The sequence below is a fragment of the Lichenostomus cassidix genome, chromosome Z (genome assembly GCF_008360975.1).
Source record: "Lichenostomus cassidix isolate B80296 chromosome Z, HeHo_3.0, whole genome shotgun sequence".
NCBI classification, from domain to species: domain Eukaryota; kingdom Metazoa; phylum Chordata; class Aves; order Passeriformes; family Meliphagidae; genus Lichenostomus; species Lichenostomus cassidix.
Genome location: NC_139511.1, coordinates 56,218,791 through 56,237,961, shown reverse-complemented (window position 1 = coordinate 56,237,961; position 19,171 = coordinate 56,218,791). Strand labels below are relative to the sequence as shown.

The window sequence follows — 19,171 nt, the reverse complement described above, 5'->3', positions numbered from 1 at the left end:
AATGAATTCAGGGGTACAGCCAGAGACGGATAAAAAAATGAAGTAGAGAAGGACTTGTAAAATGACTAAGAATGATAACCCAATTGTTAATGTGAAAGGATAATAGTCATGTGACAAAGAAAATGCATTTTGGTGTCAAAAGTTCTCTAAACCTAGCCATTACAGAGGAAGAGCTATAGACTGTATGATAAAAAAGGTGGAGAAATGGGCTGCCAGAACACTTCATGAATCTCCCACTCACTTCTTGACTATATCTGAGTGCTGTTTCAGAACCTTGAAATCAGGGAGTTAAGTACAATCTAAATTAGGGGGTTTTGATACACTGGATCTGCAATAGCTGTTTGGCATCACTGCAAGACACAGCAGCATCTTTAGTGTCATACATTTATTTCTTATGCTACCTATGTACACAATCTTTTAATAACAGAAAAACATAAGAAAATAATGCATTTATAAAATTAGTGACATTTTGTGAAGTCAGAATGGCTTACCAGCTTACTGGTGGCTAGAATAAGGTCACATTATTAAAATTTGTAATGCCTGAATGAACAATGGACTAAACAAGAAAGATGTATACATAAATTCAACAACTTTTCTTAAATTACAAAAGAGATTATATTAGGAATACAAGAAAAATAGAGCAGAGATGGTCATTACTACAGTGGGCCAAACTAAACCCAGAATGGATCCTCCATATTATAATGTTTTGAATTAAGGCTACAACTACTCCATTTTCAAATGCACTGTTTTCCGTTGAGCTGCCTAAAATGGATGATATGCACATGGAATTAAAACCATCATAGTGTCAGTGTAGCCAAAGTGTATAGAAACCACAGGTCTCTCTCATAGCATCTCAGTTTTCTGAATAGATAACCAAGTGAGAACATATCAGTAACTACAGACTTGATGGTCCTTGGCAACAAATAAATTTTCTAAGCCCTTCATATACCTGTAAATCTGATAATTATATTATTGCTTTGTCACTTCAGAAATACTATTCCTTGAAGATTGTCAGGTAATTCATTGTAACTTGCTGCTTGACTCTGTACTTCCCCACTTGCTGGAAAAAAACATCATTGCTATGATAAGCCCATCTAATAAATGAAAATAATGAAGTGTTCATTTCAGGAATAGTATTTTACATATTTAGGAAAACCCCAAGTGTTTTCTACACTCCTCATCATGGTGAATAAGACACTCTACCTGAACTTCTGAAGCTCACTAGAGGAAGTGCACTTAAACAAAATTTCACTTTATAATACTATGCACGCCTTTGTCCTTTCATGTTGCCCAAACATGTTTGTTCACTTCACATCTGTCCCCTTCCTTTCTCTGTCACACTGGACTGCCTACACATGCATAATCACACATGATAATTTCCCTCTCTAAACTTTCAGAATTTTTTTTCATCTTACACTGTAAACCAGGTCTGCCTGAAATTTTTATCCTGCACATTCTTATGTATAGAATGTTTTATAAATTATTTAACACAGAACAGCAATTAGAGATATTTAATGTTGTTGGGATTTATGCATAATTTTAAAGAAACATTAAATATCCTAATTTCACTCAATTTTCTATTTTATACATGCAATATCTCAACAGGTACATTGGTTTCAAGAAAGTATTCTTAAATTATAATGCACATGTTTTTCTTATCCTTTTCAGGGGTAAAAATACTATTTTATGCAAGCACTACTTTAACTACATATATACATATATAGTAAAGATTTAAGCACACTTGTATACAATGTGTAATGCACATAACAAAAATCACATAGCTATAGTGTAGATATATCTTCAGACAAATGAAGATAAACTTGAAGAGCATATTCATTTGCTGCTTAGAATGCATGACTTATTTTCTTTGAACATATATCATTGCCTTCCTTTCTTTATATTACATTTTTATTTGAGGAATAACTGGGGGGGGATCTCACAGGAAGAAAAACAGAAATGTGGATATCTCCGGACCATCAACACAAACAGGAATGGGGTTTTGAGTTACAATAATCTTATATACAACATCTTTTAAAAGAATAATGAAAAAACTAATGAAATAATACTGTTTTACAGCAGAAGGATGCAAAAATTATTGTCTTTCTCACATTTAATCACAAATATGTCTAAGTAATGATCAAATTACCAAAGAAACACTACTAGTGAATCATTTACCAAGGGGTTCCTTTACAACCTTTCTTGTTTATTCTAGCAACTGCTTTAATAAAAATCACTGTTTCACATGAAATATCTATTCCTATCATTCTTCTTTATCATGTTCTTCTGAATTTCACTACTGTTAAAAGAGAAACAAACTTACATTATTCTGCTAAGAGGCTGAAGGGTCAGAAATTGTCAGTAAAAAATTATTTTCAAAATATATATTAAATAAAAGAATTGCCAAATCACTCTGGCTTGTACAGCACAGAATGGAAAAAGTACTTTTTTTTTTTTAATTTTGGAAGGAGGGGAAAGAATGGAATTATTACCAAAGAAATCAGAGGAAATTTAGTAGGCTTTGTACAAGGAAATATATATTTTCTTACTTCATATATATATTACTATTTTAAACTTCAGGTCTGTAATTAAGTTTAGTCACAATTTAGAACTGTCTCTTTCAACCAGAGGGATTAATGCAGAGATCAAACCAAGAAGTAGAAGCACTGATATCAAGGAGACAAATGTTCCATGAAAAAAATTAATATTTCACATCAACCCCCTCAGTGCTTACCAGGTATGTGCCACAGTGAAACGCCGCTGTTTCGGTATGTTGCTGTTTAAAAACATCCTTCGCAAAAGTCTTGGAGAGTTTCGAGGAGAAATAACTGGACACAGCCGGGGAGAAGCAGGTGAAGATTTTTGAGTTGTCCTGGACTTTTCATGTTGCAACAGGTTTTCCCTCAGGGTCTTCACAAGATCTTCATTTAGCCATGGATTTTGACTATGTGTATCATCCACTTCAGGAACAGGCAAATTGTCCAGACTTGTCTCCTGAGCCATGTTCCTCAAGCAACTTTTTATTAAGGTCTAATACAATCGAATGCTGGTTTAACTGCTTAAAAGGCTTCCTTTCTAAATCAGTTCCCAAGAACTATTCAGAGACCCTGCACCAGTTCAGCCTATTCTGTTTTCAACATGGTGTTGCCTGCCCTTAATGTCTTTCTATAGATAATTATCTACAAAGGAAAAAGCAAGCTAACTCCTCCACAGAAACCGATTAAACATTACCACTCCTCTCGGAGCCCTGCTGCCAAAGATCACTTCTGAGCTATCATAGCAAGTGAGCACAAGAGGAAGAAATTGCTTTAGCACAACCTTTATCAGAGCTGTAAAGCTGCCTGTTAAACTATCGTAACTAATGTGCTGCAGCTGCTTGAGTGATTTCTGGTTATGTACACATAGAAAGTGCAGGAGGAGGGCTTAAACATCTGATGTGTGCTCCTTTTGTTTGGTTATTCTTTCCTTTGCTTATTCCTGAACCTTCAGGAGGGAGGTGGAGAGGAAGGGGAACTGCCGAATAACATCTTCTGTTTTTTCAAGGATCTACCGTGTTAATCTTTGTACCCATGAAAAATTCAAGATTTCAAACTATTACCTCTTAAGGTAGCAAATGCTACAATTAAATAGTGCAAAAGAGCATAATTTCTGCCCTCTCCTCCCTGACCTCAAGTCGGTTTATCACAACCAGTTTTCAAATGCATTTAGGAAAGTCAAATATTTCTACCTTACATTTTTCAGAAAAATAAACGAACCATTTAAGATGACACATAAAACAAAATAAGACTATGACAGCTACCAGGACATGTTTAAAGAGATGTTCTCATTTTAGTATTTTTACCATTTAAGGACCAGTATTTGAACTTAGGAAATGCATTTTTCTATTCACAGAAGATGGGGAGATAAAATATCAAAAGCTATTCAAAGAGAACTTCCAGAAGATAAAAAGGCAAAACTACTTGCATTTATTTGGTCAATGCATACGGCTAATGAAGTTATTTTTTAAAATATATTTATTTTCTTTCATGTAATTATAAATGAGATATTGATGCAACTTTATGATACAGCATCTTTGTCAATCAAACCTGAGCCTTATAATTTTTCCAGTTTTAATAAAATAACTAACTTCATTGATTATGAAAGACCAAGATTTTATAAACATGTTCCACTGCATTGATAACTCACTAATAGCAGATGAACTCTAATTACTGGAGGTAAGTCAAAATTTGTTTAAAGTTTTGCTTTACAGCAACAAAAACAATCCTTTCAGTTATAACCATACTTCCTGTTCATCCTACAGGAACAAAGAACCAACATTTTGTGAGAGATTTCTTTTTAATATCAGAACATTGGTTTCATATAATTTTCATTGTTGTAATGTATTGTTCCTCTTATACATTTTCTTAGAATACAGCTATCCTTCGTGAATAAGAATTGCCTTTAAAGCACACACAGTGTCTTGGGTTTCAGTGAGATGAAGGAAGTTTACAATTGCATGGCCAGGTGTGAAAGGCAAATCCTGCTCTCTGTTTTGCAGCAAAATCAGAAATTCTGCAAAAGAAGCCTTCTCTCACAATGGAGAGGAATCACCTTTGTCCTTAGCACTGAAGCCACAAATCCTGATGAGGATTATAATGAGAACATCATGATGCTGACAGGAGTGGATCAGAACAGCAGCAGAAAGGTCAGCTTACATTAAGAATGACATTGCTATCAGGTGTCAACCCCATTATGTAGACAAGTTTTAACTGTACTGCGTCATATGTGAAATTTGATAACAATGTACTTGCAAATTTAACTCACTATTGAACAGCACCACAGAATGCAGAAATCACTGTGAATTATGTTTTTGGTATTTTTCTAAAATTGTATAGAAAATTTAATCACTATGTAAAAACAACTAATAACCAAATGAAGGATAAAGCCCAGATATTACTAAAACTACAAAAACCAAATTTTTAAGCTATGTTTCATTGAGAATAAAATTAAAACTGTAAATAAAGTGTTAACTCACAGACAGAAAAAGAATTTGATTAAATCATAACTGCTTCCACGCCTTCTTGATGGGAAGAGCAGTGCACACAGAACTAGTCTTCAACAAACAGACAAAAGCATAACATATTAAAAAGTTTATAACTGTGAAGAGCAAACATATCACCCTCTGTTAAGATTGTTATTCTTTCTTATTTATTATAAAACAGTAGCAATTGTGTAATAAATCCAAGCCCTTCTTTTAAACAATGCAGTCTGTATAACGAGAGTTATGTTCTTTTATGCTATGAAATACTGCCATCTGATGTCTATTCCAAAGCATAGTCTTCAGGTAACTGCAGCGGCTTTTTAAAATCAGTCAAACTGACCCACTGAAGATCAGCAGTCAATGACTGTTAGGAATATTAACATCTATTATAAGGGGCCTGGGATCATATTTTAAGCTGTTCTATGCTTCAAAGGTAATTATGGAAAAGGAAAGCTGTAGTCCACAGATCAGCAGTTTTATTACCCTTGGATTTATCCCCATTAGAACTAAGTCAACAAGGGCTGTTAACTTGGCACCTTGCATTACAGGTATTGAGTAGGTTTGTTACATTTTCAAAGAGGTAATATGACATGTATATAGAACAGCAGGATAAGTCCTTTTAACAGGAAAAGTCATTATTTGCATTAATATCTAACTAAAATGCTTCTCCTGACTGAGTTAGTAGGTTGAATTTCTCAATATAGGTGTTTCACATTCCTGATACATCATTTTGGCAAATGCCTGCCCATCTTCCTCTTCCTCCTCCTCAAAGGAAAAATAAAAGCTACGAATACTCTCAAGCATGCTCATAAAGTTAAACAAAAGCCTGTGGACTGATTTCATTGGATACTGGAAACATAAAGAGTCTTCATTATAATAAAGAGCAGATATCTAACTTCCAGCAATACAAAATAAGCATTATGTGAGTTAGACGAAATGTTTATCTTAAGACTTAGGAATTGGGGGAAGATAAAGCAGAAAAATGGCAGTAGCATGAGGTGTCTCCTCGAGTACTGGAATAAAGACTTGAAAGAAAACTACTCCATAAAGAAAAAATAGCATTTCCCATTTAATGTGTTGGGAAAAAAAGACAACAAGGTACTTTTTCTTTTTTTCTATAAAGATTAATTAACAAACAGCCCTCCTGGACTGTATTTTAATAAAAACATCTCATTTTCCTCAAAAGATCACCAAACTTACTAACAACACTTTGAAAAACTTCCCCAAGTGAAAACATACATTAAGAAAACATAGGGCATAATTAGAAAAATTTCTCCATGGGTTTTAATCAAAATTACAAAAAACAAGTATATTTAAATGCTTTTATTCTGATGAGTTCATTTTATGATTTCTTCGTCAGTGAAATGAAATTACTGAAGGTGGTCTATTAAATTCAACCCAAAAAAAGATATTTACTGCTTCTTCTAAAATAAGAACATTTGAGAGCTGATACATACATGATTTCCAAAAGTTAATGCTGATAGTGTGATAGTGCTTTGAGCATGCTTATGTTGTATGTCCTATTTAAAGGCACTGACAGTTTAATCTAACTTTGCAGATTTTGCATAGTCCCATCTCATAGGTAAAAGTTATATCAAGAACAGATGTAGTTCTGCACACTTAACTAAATCATTATAAAGCTCAGGACAAAATCATAGAATTAGAATTCCTAATAAGGGAAATTCACTACAAAAAACTAGTAGTGCCAGCAGCTTTTATTGTCTTCCAGTGACCACTTAAAGATGTTAAAAAATTAAAGTGTTCAGTTCTTGTACTTTTCACAAACTTTCCTATGAAACATGTACCTTATGATAAATGTACTTAAAAAAATACAGGCCTAAAGTGCTTACTTTTCTGTTAATTACGACTTTCTGAGCTGCAGCATATAGAAAGAGTAAGTTAATTGGCTCTGCAGGGAATACTGTGCAAGATTAAACAAGTATTTGATCTCAAATAAAAGAGACTAAAGGATTTAAAAGTACTTTCTTTGTAACAAGTATTTTGAACACAGAGTATGATAAAGTTAACTTTAATAATTTAACTGCTAATCAACATATAGAATCTATTATTGTGATTGTGTCTATTTTAAATTACCTTGAACAGAGTTTTAGCAGTCAGTCTAAAGGAGCAGAAGTTTTTTTACATGAAATAATATCTTACTTGGGACCAAGCAGAGAATTCCAGACACATTGGAATGCAAGCCAAAAACAACCCTCCAACATGTTATTTCTTTGAAAGCAAGCAGATCAGTATCAGAGGATCACAGAAGCTGGTAATCAAGTCATGACTGCTCGCTCATCAAGTCCACTCTCCTGCTCAAAGCAGGAGCAGCTGTAAAGCAGTGCCCTGCTGAGGCACTAGAGCACCTGAGAGTGGTGCAAAAGAGGAGAGAAGAAGAAAAAGTCAGAGGCGGTTGCAAAGAATGGCTGGTATGCCATGGTTTAATTTCCTGAAGCCAAAACCATCATACTGAAGGCATGGGGTGAGTGAGGAGAACTGTGGTTCTATATAAAGTTGAAAATAAGAATCATGGATGACAATATGATTCTTACTTTGAAACAGAGGTTAGTACACGAATTGAGAAGCACAGTAGTGAGAAAGAAAAGGATAAAAGAAGAAATTAGCAGGTGATAGAAGTCTTAATAAAATGTTACGTGTCAACAAAGTTCAAGATCTGCTAATTGTCACATTCTCAAAGAGCTGGGAGGGTATTTATGGATTTGCCAAGTGAAGAGTAGTGTTTATCAGACTGCTTTCCTAGAAATTATGTGCATGGCCTGCTGAGGAGACCATAGGTACCATGGAGCTCCCTACAGGTAAGTAAGAAGAGTACTGGTTGCTCTTAGCACAGAAATGGCAGGCATCCGCCAACACATAAAACCTTTAATAGACAGAGGTATGGGAAACATGTGCACATCTAAATATTCCAAGGAAATTTTAGGTTGCTGTATTCATTCTGTGTATTTGATCTAAGTACATTTTTAATTTCCTAAAAGAACAATGGTACTTAAAATGGCATTACAAGACCTTTCAAAATCATAATCAGATAGACATACATTTGAAAGTATATTTGCAGAAGAGGAATAGAATACACATGAAGTTGGTATGGTATTTTTGCCACTATAAAAAAACAATTTGCTGTCATCTAAAACACTAGAGCACTTCCATGCTTAAAAAGTTTCTAATAAAAATGTTTCCGAATATTATCTCAAATTCACCTAGCAAGTCAATAAAGGGTGATTTCATGGGGGTTTTTTGTTGTGGGTTTTTTTTTATTATTATTTTTATGTTTGCAAAAATTGTCATGACTCCACAAAAAGAAAACATTTCCTGCAGTAACATTAAGGTAAATTAATGTACATCTATGCAATTGCATCAAAGAACAGACAGACAGAAGTGTTAGGCAAGCATTCCTGCCACTGCAATGCACAAATATATCTGTTAACTGTTAGTTAATTCCAAGGGAAGGACTTGGCCCATATGAGCAGAAAACAATTACAAGCATAAATTGCTTTGAAGAGCAGTCCTGATGAGAGGGGAAAGGAGAGGGCACTGGAAAGGACAGGGCACAGAAGGAACCAAGCTGAGTCCAGTCCCCTAATCTGTATTTCATAGGGATATAGACTTAATTTAAAAGGATAGCAGCTAAGCAAGGCGTGGTTGTAATCCTAGAGCTCTTAAGGCTAGACCTGTGACAGGCACTGTTGGGACCTTCAGAAAAACAATTAGCTTAATCATGGAAGCATAATTTTGCCTTTTGATAGAACTGAATGCATTATGGCTTTGTAAAAACCTAAGGATTATAAAGTATCACAAGTACTTGGCAAAAAGTACATCAGCATTCCAGATTCCTAAACTTTAGAGTTTATTTCTGAAGCTAGCACAAGCAATATGTCTTTCGAAACCAGACTTAACCCAGGCTCTCCAAGCATGGTGGTTAAGCCAGAATATAATGCACAAATAAACAAGCACATTTCTGTGAGGTCAGACACATGCACAGAGAGTTTACTTAATAATGAATCTAGACCATCTGTTATATTTCAAATACTTTGTTATTTTGATCATGCTCTAAAAGCTGAGAGGAATTCAAAGAAATATTTATAAAATGGAGAGAGGTTAGAAAAAGAGAAAATAAGTCTAAAAGTCTACAGTAAGACTGCATAATTAATTCATTGTCTGGAGATGAGCTACTACTTAATGGCAAAAAATAAGTGCATTAAAAGAGAAATTATAGCTATTTAAAAGGCTTTAATACCACAGGATGCTTCAGAGTCTGGAGATTCCTGTTTAGAGTGCTAAACTTATAAATGTTTCAATTCAATCCTGTTATTGTAAACTTTTTTTTAGAAGTCTGAAGTTCCTAAAATTTTGAGTAAAAAATAAAATATAACTTTAAAAAATAACTACTCATTCAATTCATTGGGAGTCATTTCTGTATCTTTCCTATAGGTGTTAAGCTGGTGACTGCAGATTTGAAAGACTTGAAACAACACAAAGGATTTTCTTCCACAATGTTATTAAGAATTGAAACTCAGAAAGAGTTTTGAGGGGGAAAATTCCTTCCCTACATGGAAAAGCTTGGAATTGTGATACCTTAAATCTATCACACTTTTTTCTTTACAGAGTTGTGCCAAAAAGTATTATGTTCATAAACCTCTCTGGAATCAGCAGTAGATATTTGTGTGCTTGCCAATTTCTATAGTGTGTCTTTCTTCATCTGAAGTAGGACTTAAGTAGGTTTCATAAATCTTTTATGGAAATTTAATTCTATTTTTCAGAATTCTACTCTGCAGTCCTAAATACTGTCACTTTTTTCTGAATGTACATGGAAAAAAACCTTCAAAACTCCTTTTGGCTGCATATGCTTTATAAATTTTTTGTGTTGGAAGAGTTCTGTTTTGTTCAAAAGTAGAGCATGATGCACAGGATAAAAAATTGGTATATAACTAATGTCTTAGAGAAAAATGGAAACAAAGTGGGCATTTTAGCGCATCTATCTAGAGACATCACAAATAATTTTTTGAGGTACATCATAGTGTAATTCTAATTACAGAAGAATAAAAATATATATAAATTGAAAATATATTTATTTAAATCTGAAACATATTTAAATCTCAACATATGTTTAAATCTGAAAATATATTTAAATCTTCAGATTTAAATCTACCATCAGATACTCCAAAGGACTGCAGTAGTCTGTGAAGTAAAGAAAACTAGTGTATTTAGGAAACAAATCAGCAGAGCTTTAAGATCACCTGATAGACTGACCAAGATTATTACTACTGAGAGCTTTTTTTCTGAGCATATGTCTTTTGAATTCAAATGGGGACAGGAACAACCTCTAGAACTAGGACAATGAAAGAAGAAATCATTAGCCCTCTGTCACCCTCTACAGGAAAGATACTGAACCAGAGCGAGTTCTTAACTAATACAGAATTATACAAACCTGTACCACCACTTTACCACTGGTTTAAGGGACACCTGTATTTTCAGAGAAGTTAATTTTCCAAACATTCTTGTAATCAAAATGTGCCTTTTTTCATTTATAAAACTGAGGTCAAGAAAAATTATCAGATCTTTACAAAATATGGTAAACATTTGTATTACATTGACACCCCTGGATTACTGACTGCAACCAAATCATGCTAACTTCACAAAAAATTAAGTGAAAGAGTTGCAGAATCCAAAATTCTAAGCTTAATTTTAAATAATCCTTTCTGTGCTTATATAGGATATTCTATTTAATATTAGCAAACAACACACATAAAACTCACTAAAAATATCATTTTCCAGCAAGTTGAAAAGAGACTAAGGATTCAGAGGGATTTCTATTCATATGAATATAAAACACAAAATCTATTAGCTGAAAGAGATAATCCAAAGGACAAATCATAAAGCAGCTTAGTGTTTGTTTAGTTTTAAAATTCTGCTGGGTTTTGCTTATTTTCACTGGGTCTGGGGATTTTATTATACTTGAGCTAATTAGATATCATCCTAAGATAACCACTAAGAATAAATACTGAGTCTATTTCTGCCTTGATTCTCTGAGGCCTTGGAATCTGAGAAACAGGGAAATGAGGATGTAGATGAAAGGTTTTCTGGGATGGAGGGGTCGCCTGGGGCAGGGCTGCCTACGCCCTCCATAAGGGTGGTAGTCACTGGTTACTCCCATTTTAGATAAATGGAGGGCACAATGTTCCAACCAGACCCAACCCACGGGAAGGTGCATAATCCCCCTGGGGCCTGGCTAAGGAACATCACTGAGAAACTTCCTAGCCTGGTACAGCCCATGGATTATTACCCTCTACTGGTTTTCTAGGTGCACAGTGATGAGGTCCCAACAGGAAGGCTGTGGACAACCAAGACAGAAGTTAGGGCCTTGGGATAACTGGTGAAGGGATCTGGAGAACATGAATTCTCATCTGTCCTGCCACTTGCAGGGAATGCTGGGGCAAGAAACAGGATAGTCATGCAGATGAATATCTGGCTTTGAGACAGGTGTTACCAGTAAAATATGGCAGGTTTTGATCATGGTCAGTTTATACAACAGCGAGCCTGCTGATAACAAATGGGGCTGTCTCAAGGGTGGAAGAGGATCTTAGCCAAGAAGCTAGTAGGGCTTGTTGAGAGACCTTAAGCCAGATTTGAAGGGGGATGGGAGTATTGCCAGTCTCAAAGAGACAAAGTGTGAGGAAGAGAATAACTGTAGTGACCACCCCAGCAGCAAAAGAAGGCTCAAATAAGCAAAAGCAATGAAAGACTTAATTACAAGACAGGACGGTGGGGCATGCCTTTTCAATCCTACTGGGATATTGACATAATCAAATTTAAACCAACTCATGCAGTATGGGGAACAGGATGAACTGTGGATCTGTGTGCAGTCACAGGGCTTTGATCTCATTGTGATCACAGGAGGTGATCCTCCTCGTCTACTCAGCCCCTGTGAGGCCTCACCTGGAGTTCTGTGTCTGGTTTGGGGCTCTTCAGGACAAGAGAGACATGGAGGTCTTGGTGCAGAGCCAGCAGAGGGTAAGAAATATGATTTGAGTATGACTGGAGTATCTCTCTTACAACAGAAAGCTAAGTGAGCTGGGCCTGTTCAGTCACAAGAAGAGATGACTGAGAGGGGAACTTGTCAATATATACAGGTATCTGACAGGAGGATGGACCAGGCTGTTCTTGGTGGTGCTGAACAACACAACAGGCAATGGGCAGAAACTGATGGACAGAAGTTGCACCTGGACATGAGGAAGAACATCTTTACTGTACAGGTTACCATGCACTGGAACAGGTTGCCCAGATAGGGTGCGGAAGCTCCCTCACTGGAGATACTCCAGAACCGTCTGGACTGGTTCAGACACAACCCTGTGCCATGTGCTCAAGGATGGCCCTGCTTGAGCAGAGAGGTTGGACCAGATGAATCCCTTCCAACCTTAACTGTTCTCTGATTCTGCAGCTCTAAAACCAAAGAGAAAAAGAACCCAGTGACAAAAGGATAAACTTCTCCTGAGATTATATTATTTCTAAGGGAATTATATTTATGTGTATATATCAGAAGACAGGAAAGGTAATTAATTGGAAAGTGTGAAACCTGAAAAATTTGTAAGTGGTATTCAATAAGGGGTAAATATTGTCCTGATTTTGGCTGGTATAGAGTTAATTTTCTTTCTAGTAGCTGTACAGGGCTCTGTTTTGGATTTAATATGAGACTAATGTTGATAATACACTGATGGCTTTGATTGTTGCTATGTAGTGTTTATTCTAAGTCAAAGACTTTCCAGCTTCTCATGGCTAGCCAACAAAAAGGCTGGAGAAACACAAGAAGTTGTGAGGGCACACAGCCAGCTGACCCAAAGTGGCCAAAGGGTCATATTATAATACACTGTGCTTAGTACATAAACTAGCAGGAAAGCTGGCTGGAGGCTGCTCCTTGGAAAGAGTCTGGACATCAATCAGTGAGTGATGAGCAATTGCACTGGGCATCACTTGTTTTCTGTATTCCAACTCTTTTTTTATTACTATAATCTTTATTATTTACTTCCTTTTCTGTGCCACTAAACTGTCTTTATCTCAATTAATGAGTTTTCTCACCTTTACTCTTCTAATTCTCTCCTCCATCCTGCTCATGGGATGGGGGGTGAGTGAGAAGCTGTGGGATGCTTAGTTGCCAGCTGGCATTAAACCACAGCAGTGCTATTCCAATTTTCCCTGCTGCAGCTGCCATTTTCCCTCTTAATTTTTGCCTTCTGAACATAGTTAGAAATTATTACCTGCAATACAGCTAAGGGGAGGCACAGCTGCAAGTCCTACAGTACAGAACAAGAGAAATGCTGGACTTGATTAAAAATGTGATCCAGGTTTTAAAGTGGAGGAAGCAAAGCAGAAATTAAAAATGGCACTTTTTTTCAATGTATCCTGAATAAGAGTGCCAGGGAAGAAAGTACCATGTTTACTGAATAAAATTAAATTCTAGAAGAGAGTAAAATTACACACAAGAGTTGGCAAGATCATCCAAATTCAAGGAAACTGCAGAGCCTTAATCAAATGTAGTTAATTGAACTACAACTCTAACACAATCAGAGATACTTCATCTCAGTTGAACTGTATCTGCTTGTAATCACTGGTCAGTAAAAACAGTTCGATTTGTACTTTCCACCTGAAAGGGCAAAGTTCGTACATTTCAAGCAGAGTTAAACATGTTGTGCCCTGTCATTCTAGCCGATACTGGGAAGCATGGAATGTCTTCAGCCAGCAGTTCTTTTCCTCTCAGGACACTAATCAGTTCATAGAACTTAATTTTTTTAAACAGTTGAAATTGAAAGCTCCAAGGGCATAATTTCTTGTACGCCTCATGTTAAAGCGTAGTGGATGGGAGGAATGAATGACAGGTCAGCTGTGTGAGACACAAAGTGGCAGGCACTAGGCTGAAACTGTAAAATCTGCTTCTAGCTGAACTCCTGTGAGTGTACTGTAAACAAATACTGTGTGGCAAACACAGTCACTGCAGAGGCAAGCCAATCAAGTATGTAGGGCACATACAGAGGAAGAAAAAACATAGGAACTTCCCTAACACTCATTAGCAACATCTTGACCTTTTTTTTAATCTTCTTTTGCACTGACCTTAGCAAGAAGGTATTCTCTTTAGTACTTTGTTGCTATTCAGCGAAATTCACCGTAAAAATCTGACTATTCTTTAGTAGTGAAATTACCAGTAGTTTTTAACCAACAATAAAAGTTTTCTTTCTTTGTTCAGGTTCATTTAGTCTTAAACACTGACAAATCTTAATTTCTATTTTTAACCTATATCTGCTGACTGCAACTAAATCTGAGTTCTCTGCATCTGCAACATAGAGCTGCAGCTGTGACAACACTAGACAGGGTGGTTGATAATTGGAAGGCAAGGCTACTATCTGAGACATAAAAATATTTTGATGCACAGGACTGTCAGGAAGTTTAACAGGGATTAAGTGCAAAGAGTTGTTGCTGGGAAGGGATAAACCCCTGAAGTATGTACAGGCATTTTTTCTGTCTAGCCAGGCAACAGTCTCCCAGGAAAGAACAGGGGTTGCTGGTTGACACAACCTTATTTAGTAAGCTAATAAGCTTCCAACCTTTTTTAATCATTACAGGCTTTTGGATTTAATATGTTATTAGGTTAAGCCCAAGTTAATATACTGCAAATATACATGAAAAAGAGAATGCAAGCAAATACAGGAGAGGCAAACCCATGTATAAGATTATATCTAAGGAAAGCAGATAGGCTAAATATTTTGTTCTGTTTTCTAATTTGAGAACTGGGCATGACATGAAGGTAGTGGGGATGAAGTTCAAAGATGAACAGTTCCATTAATGTAACAAATAGTTGAACTCTGGAACTCCTTGTGAAGAGTAGCTATAGAAAAGAAAAGTTTCTATGAACTGAAGGGCACACTAAACAAGTTCATGAAAAAGAAATTCATTTCATGTTTTTAAGCCAACAGGACCCACATCCTGCATAGGAGACTCATAGATGAAAATGTCCGGGAGATGAAGAAGTCTTAAGTAGGCTTATCATATATGCTTGTGCTGTTCTTACACTTTTTCTTAAAAGATATTTTCTTAAAAACTTGCTTACACAAGAAAATCACAGTCAAAAAAGAAATTCTGCTCTTTATGAACCATTGCCCTCCCCACAAACAACTGCTCTGAGGCAAAGAGATACAGTGCTCAGCATTTAATAGTTAAAAGCCGCAACAACATGCAAGAGGGATAAGCTAGCAGAAAAGAACTTCTGAAATGGATACTGCACAGATTTGAAGATGAGCAATTTGAGTTTTAATTTCATGTGGAATGGAAAAAAGAGGGTGAGCAATTGTATTCAATACTAGGTTTAGGAACAAACTGAAAAACCTCGGTTGAACAATAAAACTAGTCCTTTCTAATAAAAGCATTCTGCATATTATAGGAGAGGGAAAAAATGAGAAAACCAAAAGAAAACAATAGATAACTGAAGACATCAGAATAAGTATAAGGTTTGCTTGTGGATCAGAAAGTGACAGTAAGAAATTTAAAAACATGCAAAAAGAAAGTGCAGGATTTTCAGAGTGCAGTTTTTGCCAAAAAAACTTCATTGCAAGCCTGAAAGATTAGATATGCTGAAGTGCGGAGAGAGTAAAAGTAATATAAGAATATAAGACTATGCAGATTGCTATAAAATGATAAAGAATTGATGAAAATTTATAGTGATTACTCCCCAACAGTAGTGATTACAAATCCCATTTTTTATAAAGTTTCTAGTTTTTAGTCATCTTCAGTTCTGAATGGAGTAAGAGTAGATTTATAAGTGAATCTGGATCTATACTGTATATGAAATGAAGTTATTTCAAGAGAGAAAACACTTTTATCTCCACTTGCATAAAACATGCTTGTTGGGCTAAAAAATAACAGTAATACAATCATCCTCAAGGAAACACAGAGGCTTTTAGAGACTTCTAACGACAATGTTATATTGTTTTTAAAGTATCACTTGAAGATAAAGCATTTTAAAAATCCATTTTTCCCTCCCAGAATTGCCATATTAAGAACACTGCACAGCAGGAGAGAAGTCTCACCTTTGAAAGTATTTAAAAGGACTGCTTTAAGAATACAGAAATATAAAAGTCTCTATCAAAGACAGCTTTTACAATATTGCTTTAGATTCTTATGTACTTCCTATCTTCTTTCTCATAAGTGTATGATAATCCAAATCCCATTCTTGTGCCGTAAAGGGAACAGATATTCAATTAGTTAGACTACAATTAAGAAAATTCTATTTCCTGCGTCTGTTAATGGGGCACATACTACAGTAAAAGTCTTTCATAACCTCTTTAACAATATCCAACATTTTCATACTTTAAAGGGCCAACAAATGGATAAAAGAAATCTTTCTCTTTGCATATGATGAAGACTGTCTTTCATAAATACCCCTTTATATTTCAAAATAAAACCTGAATCATTCAAAGGACTTCAAATACCAATAGCTAGATTATCTTTACAGGATATGAAAATTCACACAAAGATACAGAAACTACCTTTATAGTGTTAAAATATGTCTTAAAAAATCCTTTTATTAGTACTGATGAAAGAACACCAAACATGCTCATTAACCTAAAGAAAAACTACAAACAGCCAAGTTGCCGTTCTTAAAACAACTGTGATACAGTTCCAGAGAAAGCAGTCTTCAACAGTGTAATTTCTGCACATTCTTTGTCAGTAATTAGGTAAGTAACCTGTAGTTGATGCATCTCTTTTCTTTACCATCACCAGGAAATAAAATTAGACATTTTTCAGACACCAGTGTAAAAATATGGCTCTCTGATGCTCTGTGCTGCAGTCAAATTTATTTTTAAAAGGTTACTTTTATTGCAAAAATAATATTCAAATACATATATACATACACACACAAAAAAAAAAAGTTCCTGAAGCCTGAGTGATGCCTCACAGATGGAAGTACAGATGAAAAACAAGAGTAGCCTGAAGTTGTTCAGCAAAATATGAAAGTTATAGATCTGACAAGTCACCAAGACCTATATGCTGTCTTTCCTTCTTCCTGAGACTCTATACGTTGTGACCACATGCATAAAATGAAAACAGCATGCCTCATCTTTACATATAATTCCATGTTGCAGAATGAAGAATGAAAAAAATCAGAAATCTTGATCACTGCATTTTCCTCAGCTGTCTTGTCATCTTCGTATTTGCTCTGGCTTAAGTGAAGAACTCACATGTAACAGCATTTACTACTGTTTAACAGTAGAGGGGGCTCCCTTACTTCAAAAAAGATAAAGATTTTGCCTCGACAAAATTGAATTTAGTGTGTTAACTACTGCTAGTCAAGCGGAAAAAGCAAAAAAAAGATTGCAAACATATTATCGAAAAAGTTGCTGTGCACTGAAAATAAACAGTTATTTTGACTCCTCACAAGCTCTGATTTACTGTGAAAACCCATCCTAATTTTAACTGAATTGTTTACATTTTATGAAAACAGTTACAGAACGAAAGTCAGAACAATAAAAAGGAAGAAAAGGCTATTAAAACACAAAGCTACCACTGTCTACACAGGATAAGTGTGAATTTTCTATCCAGAAAAAAAGATTGATTCATTGAGGTTTGGGTCATGTTCTTAATTAGTTGCTTCAACAAAATTTAAAATAAATAAGACCATGAACCCATATTCTTTAAATTAGCTTAGTGGCACTGTAATGGTCAAATCAGCTGACCATGTGATCCCACCAAAAAGTCATAGAAATCTTTCTTTCCAGTCCTTCCCACTGAAAATGTAATTAACATTCCACAAAACAAAAATTCCAATTTCCAAGTTATATTTTTTTCCTTTTAATTACACATACTGGAGTAACAATCTTTTTATTTCTCTACCATCATATGTAGTTTGCAACAAATATTTAACCTATTAATCCCATACAAATAAACAAAACAAAGTAGCCTACAGATGTCTGCAAACTACTACCATTTAAAAAATGTATTGTCTTAGGTGTGATTTAAATACTACAATGCAAAAACAATACTTTTTTCTGTTTGTTGCTTAAATTTCCAAAATTTAACTCTATTATTTAAATAAACACCTATAAAATATGCCTTTTATTTTATTTGCATATGGTCACTCTAACAATAGCATTTATCTATTCTCAATGTTAGTTGAATCTCTTTGTCATGAAATTACAACAGTGAATATCTTATGATAGTGGAATCTCTTAATAGTTCTTATGGGGAGGGGAGAAGATTCTTATTAAATATATTTAACAATGTTCAAGCTAATTCAGAATACTGCTTTGAAAGCTCTGATGAAGCATCATACACAGGTTAGAAGAAACAGTGCTGAGGTACACTAACATTACACACCCAAGAAAAAGGATGTGTTTTATTAGTATTCAATGTAATATTAAGCAAGTTTTTCTCATAGGAAATAAATAACATTCTAATTAGTACTAGCACTTGTAAAAAATCACAATTAAAATGCGAAAGAACAGATTTTGTTCAAATGGAAAAATACTTTGCCTCAATGCAATAAAATGCTATTCTTGGATATCTCTGCTCCTTTTGATTTTATAACACAAAACCTCTTTCTGGGACACTGCTCAAAGTTGTAACTGCAGTTCACTCTACAAAGTCTGCCTGTGATTTTCCCTTCAGTCCTCAGAGTGGAATAGTGCTCCCCACCATGGCAGTTACAAAGCCCCATTTCCAAACCAGCCCCAACAGTTAGTTTTCAAAACCTAAACCAAGTAAATTACACAGATACTCATTATTTTGGCACACCACTAGAGACTAACCAGTTATCCACACAGTTAAAACTATATAAACTACAAAATTAATTTTACAGGCAAAGCCTAATAAGTAAATATGTATGCATGTGTGCACAGGGTGGTTAGGCACTTGAAAGGAGGTTTGAAGAGATTTGTTCACACATCAAGCTCTCAGAATGTGAATCAACAAGATCTTATGAAAGCTATTAATTTTTTATATGGGCATCCATTAGTAATTTCTTACATAACATAATAAACATTTTTACAGAAAAGAAAAAAAACAAACAAACAAAACCAAATAACAAACAACAAAAACCCAGGCAACCTAATGGATTTGAAAGGGTAAAATATATGTGTTTGCTGTAGATTTGAA

General features: G+C 35.1%; 1 protein-coding gene across 10 annotated transcripts in view; it reads right to left on the bottom strand.

The window, feature by feature from the left end:
* Positions 1 to 19,171, bottom strand: part of PDE4D (phosphodiesterase 4D) — a 530,915-nt gene that overhangs the window by 313,116 nt on the left and 198,628 nt on the right. The window contains exon 1 of one of the 10 annotated variants that reach the window (XM_085042350.1): positions 2,732 to 3,163. The exons of the other annotated variants lie outside the window; for them this stretch is intronic. Coding sequence (XP_084898476.1) covers positions 2,732 to 3,000 — 269 coding nt within the window. The 5' untranslated portion in view covers positions 3,001 to 3,163. Of the gene's footprint in view, positions 1 to 2,731; positions 3,164 to 19,171 lie in introns of those variants that run through there. 10 annotated transcript variants of the gene reach the window in all.